Raw genomic sequence first — 8,852 nt, 5'->3', positions numbered from 1 at the left:
CTAATGGCAGACTTACAATCGTCTTTGCCATATTAGATGATCCCGTGTAACACCTCAAACACGGTCCAATCGTTATGGCTAAATTCGGAAAGTTACATTGACCATTGGAATGACCCAGAGAAATTTTTCTTGATTTCAAATGTACTTTTTTTAAAACCATTTGCGCAATTCATTCAAAACTAGTAAAATCGAATGTTCAACTTTATTTTCAATCTCATTTCAAAAATCATTTTGTCCATGAAAATAACCGAAATAAACTTTCAAAATTTAAAAATATATATATATATATTTTTTAAACTATTGGCTTATCAATTCAAAACAAATTAAATAAAGCGTTTATTTTAATTTCATAAAAACTGTGAAAATTTTAAGAATCAAAATAAATAATATCTCAATTGTAAACATTCAATTATTTATTTAAAACTATTTCAGATTTTCAATCATACTTCTAAATCATTTGTCTTTTTATTCAAAATTGGAGAACTTGGTTATTTGTCATTATTTCAGAAATAAAAACATATTAACTGCATAAATCAAATGTCTTTAGAAAACTCATTTGTAAACATTAATAATTTTGAAAACTAAGTCTAATTTTTTTAAAAACTCATTTTTCAGAAATGCAGCAGAAAAATGTGTTATTGATAGATTCTATTTTAAAAACTGAGTTTCAAGCAAAATCTTATCAAATACTAATTTATGCAGTTTTTTTTAAAACTTAATGTCATGAAAGCAATTTATGCAAATCAGAATGAAAAATCCCTGAAATAAAGTCTCATGCCACAGTCCATACTCAAACTTATTACAAACCCAAAATATCAAAATAAAATTTAATTACTTTAATTTAAAAAGACTTCCAAGAAACTCCTCAAAATACCGTCATCGAATCCTAACTTCAGGGTTATATGTAAAATCAAAAAACTAAATGAGATGAGCTATAAAGCTCTGTGTGAGATTAACATAAACACAATTGTATACATATAAACATATACATTATATAATCATAATAATCATATCAATTTCATATAACTCAATATTTCACACTTATACTATGCATGATCATGTCAATGCACATTTTGTAAAACGATGCAGATTTTTATGTGAACGGTCCTACCTATCTCCGCTACACACCAAAATTGAGTTCCCCAGAACTTGTCCATCCAATACACCAAATTGTGAACTGTGCCACCAAAATCGCAGATAAACTGCCTATAATCAATATCGTGGACAAACCACCAAAATCACAAATATACTGCCACATAATCAAAATCGTTAACAGTGCCACATTAATGCAGATAAACTACCACATACTTCCACCTTTCACGTATCCCACCCTATGTATATGATATGGCCAAAATCACTCAAATCATATAGGCATGTTTAACATGCAAATCTCATATGTACACATGGTACCAAATTTTCATAACTTATTTTCATGTAAATATTGCGTATGTCATATAATCACATAACATGAGAATCATATGTACATATTTTTTAAATCAATAATAAGCACCAATACCACACAACATGTTTTTCACAACATATATGATTTGGGGAAATACTTACTTGAAAAAATCTATATCGATGGTTTATCTCTCTTTATGTATACATCTTTATCAATAATATTATTTAAAGAACAACATTTTTATCTATATAAAACAAAGACTTAATTTAGTTTAGTGTTGAAACTCACACCTGATCATAGATCCAATCTGCAATATATCTTTAAGAACACCCACACTTGGATCTAACAATTAGATTACCTATTCAATCAACAATAGTGATCTTACGTTAATAACGATCGTCAATAAGGTTGATACAATAGTGGTGTTGATTTTTCCATTATCACTTACCCTTAAAATAATCTCTCAGATAAACGATTTTTCCATTATCTTTGGGCTAGATGGTTGCTTACTAAAAGGCCCATTTAAGAGTGAATTTCTCGCAACTGTTGGAAGGGACACAAATAACCAGATGCTCCCTATTGCATGGGCTGTGGTTGAAGTAGAGTGCACTGATTCATGGGTTTAGTTTCTCACTCTTCTATTGGCTGATTTGAGATTGGAAGATGTGTATGAGTACACGATTATTAGTGACTAACAAAAGGTTAGTGAATTAACTAATTTGGGCTTGGTCTTGTCTTTTTATTCTGTTAAGTATAATTAACTGTATTTTTCTAACAATCTATCTGGTTTATTATGACACAATTAGGGCCTTAAGATTGTAATTTCTGACATACTACCAAGGGTGGAGCATAGGAATTGTGCGAGGCATGTGTTTGCAAATTGGTCAGTGAGGAAGCTAGGGAAATCTTATGAGTATGATTTCTGGTAGATTGTGATGTCTATGACTGAGAGGGAGTAGGAGGAACTATGTACAGTATTGGAAAAGAAAGATAAGGATGCTTATGATAATTTGAAGAGAAAGTCTTTAAAAATGTGGAGTAGGGATTTTTTGGGGTTTACTTGTAAATCAAATATAGTTGACAAAAATCTATGTGAAGCTTTTAATTCAAGCATTGTTGAAGCTAGGTTCAAAAGAATTGTTAGAATATTTGAAGATATTAGGACCAAGATGATGAGTAGGATAGTACAAAAAAAGAAGTTATGTAATGGACAAAAGCAAAAGTATGGTCCATTAGTGAAAGTTAGGTTTGATGCCAACAAGAAAGACTATGTAGAGTGGCAATTTATATGAAATGGTGAAAATGGATGTGAGATGAGAAAAGGAAGTTATCAATATACAGTGCACCTAAGTCAAAGGATATGTAGTTGTAGAAATTGGCAGAGTAGTGGGATTCTATGTGCCCATGCATGTGCTGCCATGTATCACCTAGGGCTTCAACCAGATGACTATCTGCATGAATGTTATCACATAGAAACCTACAAGAAATCTTACTCATTTCCAATGCAGTCCATAAATGGGCCACATGATTGAGAAAAAACTGGTATTGAACCAATGTTACCTCCTATTGAAAGGAAGATTCCTGGGAGTCCCAAAAAGAATAGGAAGATGGCCAAAGATGAATCAAAGAAAATGAAGCCCGACCACTTGAGTAGGAAGGGTCTAATCATGACATGTACTCAATGTGGCCAACATGGCCATAATAAGAGTCTTGCACACAAGGAAACGAACATGCTAAATAGGTACAATCTTGTTCTTCACTTATTTATATTGAGTAAATTTATTTTGTCTGACCACTTTCATTATGGTCCATGTTTTGCAGCAAGATGCACAACCACCCAAACAAAAAGGGAAATCTCCTATTAAAAAACCAACTACCTAAGATAAATCTAAGGGCAAGCAACCTAAAAATGGAAAAATACATGGAATAGGTTGTAAACGTACTTGAATACTGGGAATCAAACATTTTATGTGAGTTTTCTTCCTTTTACTATTGATCAAACATTGTATATTGTTTTGATCAACTTGAAACACTCTTGCAGTCTGCTAGAACCACAATGAGCATGGTGACAAGTTCATGTAATGATTGTAGTGGACAATCTTTTTTGACATCCAAGTCGCCAAAGAACAAGAGAATGGCTCATCTCGACCATCTAGGAACATAAGATTCAGTTGCAAGAAACATGAGTAAATCATTGAAGAAATAGTTGCCAAGGGTGAATGTTATTTTGTCACATTTTGAGCCTACAACCTTCTAGTTTTGGAATACACCAAGGGTGAATGTTATTTTATTGTATTAATAACCAATATATTGATTTTTTTTGTGATTGATGTAGCTAGGTATAGCTCACTTACAGTAGTATGTTATATCTGGTACATCAAACTTGTTTTTGGTTGGTATAGCATGAATGATGTATAGGCTAAATCATTACCTATGGAAAGATTTTGTAAAGTACATTTATCCTAATTGCAATAGGGAAATCATATGATTAAATGAGGGATATATTTCAATCTTATGTTTCTTTTTACTGCATTATTTACTAAGCTAAATTAAATTACATAAACAACAACCAAAATTGGTCATTAGTTCCAAACATAATGTATATCAAGGTTCCAAATTACATAAACAACATAACATGAAGGTATGTTGGAAAATTTTACATTCAATCAACATTTTCAACTGCTAGCTACATATGTCTCTTACCACTACTGCCAACAAAGAAACCTATGGTGATGCATACAATACATAACATCGAGTAAGAAAATAATATCTTATACATTGACTTCTCCTTCTTGATAACTTTCATTTTTTCTTCATGGTCATCATTTTGTTCCTTAATACTAGTTCTCTTTAACACCACAAACTACTCTATCTCCTTCAACCTCAATGTCAACAACACTACTGCCACCATTATGGCTACCATCAAATGCAACCAAATCTATAACCTTCTTTTTAAGTGATGAATTCTCCTTTGAAAGATTTCGTTCACTGTCACGCAATTGACGCAGTAATTTAGTCGCACAGTCACACATTTGCCTATTGTACCACTTGAAGAAATCACAACCACCATCCTACAAACAAACCCTAAATAAGTGACAACAAAAAAATTTAAATCATAAACCCTCAACCTAGGGAAAGTTTTGAAATAATCCAAATTGAGCTAAAGTAGCAAATAAAATTCTTCTTCGCTTGCCCAAAAATCTGAACAACCATAAAACCTTCTCCTCGGATTTAAATTGCTCCATGAAGTGTTTCTTGGAGCTAACTTTTTGCAGTGACATTTTACTACTTCCGCATCGTACACATACTTCCTCCGCGATGGAGCAACAATATTTGCATACCTTGATTTCTTCCTCGAATCATTCGAACAATGCAATTACCATTCTCTAAGCTGGCTATTCGAGCTATGTGATTTAGATTTGAGAAAATTTCCTAAATCCATGATTTCAGATGACAAGGAAGAAAAATAACACTTTCCTAGAGTTTATGAGATTTCACGATTTGAGAATAAGGGATTAGAGATTTCATGATTTGGGAATAAGGGATTAAAGATGTAGAAAATTTCCTCAATCCATGATTCAAATTGGAGGTTGCTAAAGTTTTTAGGGATTTCGTGATTTGGGGATTTCACGATTTGGGGTTTTTTTTAGATTATTTTTTTAATTTTATATTTAATTTTTTTTTCACTTCATCTTGAACCTAGCACGCCACATTGACAACTTTGTTGACCAGCGCTTGACTAACGGTCAACTGACATTTCCCGTTAAAATTGGGTTGAATCGTGAAAAAATTGTTAAGTTGAGGGCCACAATAAAAAAAAGGTCAATGGTACAAAACTAAAAATCCTTAAACGTTGAGGGTATTTTTTACAATTATGCTTAAAAAAGGGAAAAGAAGAAGAAGAAGAAGAAGAAGAAGACAGCAATTAGTAAGACGAAACACGTAAGCATGAAACGGACCTTGAAAGGAGCACCCGAAAACAAGGAAAAATGTAGGAAAAAAAAGGTATATTTCATGGAGTCTCACACTTTAATTACATTCCATACTTGTCAGTTTCAAAACGGATATATAATCATCTTTCACGGTTACATTCACATGGAAAGCTAAAGCTAGCAAAAGAATAAAACTTCCATTATTCTCTTCCTACATTCATATTTTCAAGTTATGGATATTCTTATCAAACCAACGCTAAAGTTGTTTATTTCATTTGCTATTTTGATGGTTCAGTATGGCAATGCAGAACGAGTTCCTGCGCTTTTTGTGTTTGGAGACTCGCTGGTTGATGTGGGCAACAACAATTTCCTTAACTCAATTGCCAAGTCTAATTATTTCCCTTATGGTATTGATTTCAATATGCAGCCTACTGGAAGATTTTGTAATGGAAAAACCTTTGTTGACATTATCGGTATGTTATTAATCTACTCACGTATTTTCTCCTTTTTTTTAACTGGTGCATATTTCTTGTTTGAAGTTCAGCGGCATGTCTAGGGGTATGGTAGTGCCCGCCCCTAAAATGAAAAATTGTTCATTTAGTTCTTTTAAAAATTTAAAATTTTAAATTAATAAAAGTAAAATTATACTTTAACCTCCCTAAAAATGATAAAGTTTTGATTAATCCTTTAAAAATTATAAATATTTAGGCTATTAAAAATTACAATGTACTTTCGGCCCAAAAAAAAACTTTTTATAATTAAAAGAAACAGTGAAAATTTTATTTTGACTTGAATTTTTATCCCAAGTTTCTTAACATAAAAGTTCTAACTTTGCTCCTAAATTATTATACATACGTGGATGTAGGAGAGATGCTGGGCGTCCCTTATCCTTCACCCTTTGCTGATCCCTACACTGCAGGAGTTAAACTACTAGGAGGAGTGAACTATGCTTCAGCGGCCGCTGGAATCCTTGACGAGAGTGGCCAACATTATGTATGTATTTTGCTAAAAAGAAGAAAAATTTACATTTGCTCTATCATTGTTCCACAAATTTGTTGTTTGCATGGGATGAAAATCAGAAATGTATGGATGCAGGGTGAACGGTATAGCCTAAGACAACAAGTATTGAATTTCGAAACCACGTTGGATCAACTACGAACAATGATGGGGCGTGATAATTTGACGAGTTTCCTTGCCAAATCCATAGCAATTTTGGTGTTTGGGAGCAATGATTACATCAACAATTACCTCATGCCTTCTATCTACGCTTCAAGCTTCAATTACAATCCTACACAATTTAGCAACTTGCTTCTCAACCGCTATGCCCCCCAACTTCTGGTAAAATTTTATTCTATATATTTAATACATTTTCTGTACATCAATTTATATACTAACACATTAATTATGTAATGTCATGTGTTACAAGTTTTTTCATGATTTTCTTAATGAGATGTCATTAGGTAAAAATATCATGGAGGTCCATGCATTAAGAGTCAGATTACATTTTGTTTTCTCTACTAAAAAAACAAGCAAATTAGTCCATGTATGTCAAATCAAATAGCAAATTGATCATTTCTATTAAAAAAATTATCCATTTGTATTGTTAAAATTGGTATGGCTAACGAAATAATTAGAAAGTGACATGTGACTTATTACATATACTTCATGTTGATGTACAATGACCAATTTTTAATAATAAAAATGAATGAAAGTTTTAACAAAATGATCAATTTGCTCTTTAATCTAACAACAGAGACTAATTTGTCCTATTTTAAAGTAGAAGTCATAAAATTCAATCTGACTCTTAATATAAGAGTTTCCATAATACTTTTATCAATGTTGTCATTACATAGTTAATTATTAGTATATTTATACATTGAAAATATATTAAATGTTTGATTGTGAGCCAAAATTAAATTGTAGTGTACATAAAAAGTGATGGTCGCTTTTTCTTTTTCATTTAATTATATTTTTTATATATATATTAATTTTGGGTATTGGTGTAGACCTTATACAATTTAGGAATAAGGAAAATGTTTATAGCTGGAATTGGACCGCTTGGTTGCATCCCTAACCAAAGAGCCACAGGACAGGCAGCGCCGGGAAGATGCGTAGATTACGTTAATGATATATTGGGCACTTTCAACCAAGGCTTAAAATCATTGGTAGATCAACTAAATAAGCGTCCTGGAGCAATCGTTACATATGGCAATACTTATGGTGCCGTGGGTGACATCCTAAATAATCCTTCTACTTACGGTAACAAACCCCAAAACCTAATCATATATCAAACTTATTTTATATTAGCGAAGATTTAGACTTTTTAAGGAGTTAAAAATAGAATAGTAGGTGTTACAATTATACTAAAAATTAAATTATTTTTAAAAATGATTATAAACTTTTGGATTTATTAATAAGAATGCGATTCTTAATATTTTGAAGTTTTACAATCAAGTTATAAGTGTGGATTTAATTCAAACTTGTAACTCCACAATTAGGATTAAGAAATTGACACATGTCCTACTTTTTTATTTTTTATTTTTTTAAAATATAACTTAAGGACAAATGTCAATTTTTCGATCCTGCTCATAAAGTTAAAAAAGTTCATTGTGAACTTACCAAATAATTACGAAATAATTACCCTATTATAAATATATTAAGTATTGAAATTTGAAAGTATAAAAATAAAAACATAAAAAAGCTTTGCAGGATTCAACGTGGTTGACAAGGGATGCTGTGGAATAGGGAGGAACCAAGGGCAAATAACATGTCTACCATTTGCATATCCTTGTACAAACAGAGACCAATACGTGTTTTGGGATGCTTTCCATCCTACACAAGCTGCTAATGTTATTCTAGCTCGTCGTGCTTTCTATGGGCCACCTCTGGATACGTATCCCCTAAACATCCAACAAATGACTCTTATCCATTGATCTTTCTCTATTTTTTTTTCTTTAATAAAACTATTATATATATACTAGAAGAAGATTCTGGCTTTGTCGCGGGTAAACAAATTCTTTCATTGCGACCCGGGTTTAAGGTGATCATGGCATGAATGCTATATAAGATTCTGTAAACAACAATATTTTCTTGATTTTTAGTAGCATGAAGCAATGATAGATTCCCCCAATGATATGTTGAATACATGCAACAGACTATTTGCATATGTTTATGGGTGGTGGCACAAGTATCCTTGTTGAATTAAGATTGTCGCCCACCTTGTTTATTTGGAGCTATATTTTTTAATTTATTAGAAATTTCAAATATATTGGACATTCACTAAGTTCTTTACAAATGTCCAACATTGATGGAAGAGATAAGATAGATGAAAATTGATGAATCAATGAAAACTAAAATACTTTAATGTCAATTCACACATTCATTGAAAAAGAGGCTTCGTTTGGAACCATTTTCTTTATTTTCTTTATGGATTTTCATTTAAGTAATTATGTTTTTCTTTGTTTTCAATGGACTATAGAACTTTTCATGGCCCGACCGAAATGTGGGAGGATTTAGGT

The 8,852-nt window shown here is 31.8% G+C and overlaps 1 protein-coding gene across 2 annotated transcripts; it reads left to right on the top strand.

Annotated features, from left to right (window-relative positions):
• Positions 1–5,490: 5,490 nt before the first annotated feature.
• Positions 5,491–8,500, top strand: LOC107910635 (GDSL esterase/lipase At1g71250). 2 transcript variants are annotated; one of them, XM_016838564.2, is made up of 5 exons: positions 5,491–5,807; positions 6,200–6,327; positions 6,430–6,672; positions 7,341–7,593; positions 8,036–8,500. In XM_016838564.2, the coding sequence occupies exons 1-5, from the start codon at positions 5,567–5,569 to the stop codon at positions 8,077–8,079; spliced, it is 909 nt and encodes a 302-aa protein (XP_016694053.2). In that variant the 5' UTR covers positions 5,491–5,566; the 3' UTR covers positions 8,080–8,500. The 2 variants fall into 2 exon arrangements, with proteins under 2 accessions (XP_016694053.2, XP_016694051.2); XM_016838562.2 differs by having other exon boundaries at positions 5,492–5,807; positions 8,044–8,500.
• The last annotated feature ends 352 nt before the right edge of the window (positions 8,501–8,852 follow it).

This window comes from Gossypium hirsutum, chromosome D02, assembly GCF_007990345.1.
Source record: "Gossypium hirsutum isolate 1008001.06 chromosome D02, Gossypium_hirsutum_v2.1, whole genome shotgun sequence".
NCBI classification, from domain to species: Eukaryota; Viridiplantae; Streptophyta; class Magnoliopsida; order Malvales; family Malvaceae; genus Gossypium; species Gossypium hirsutum.
This window is presented reverse-complemented; position numbering and strand designations above follow the sequence as displayed.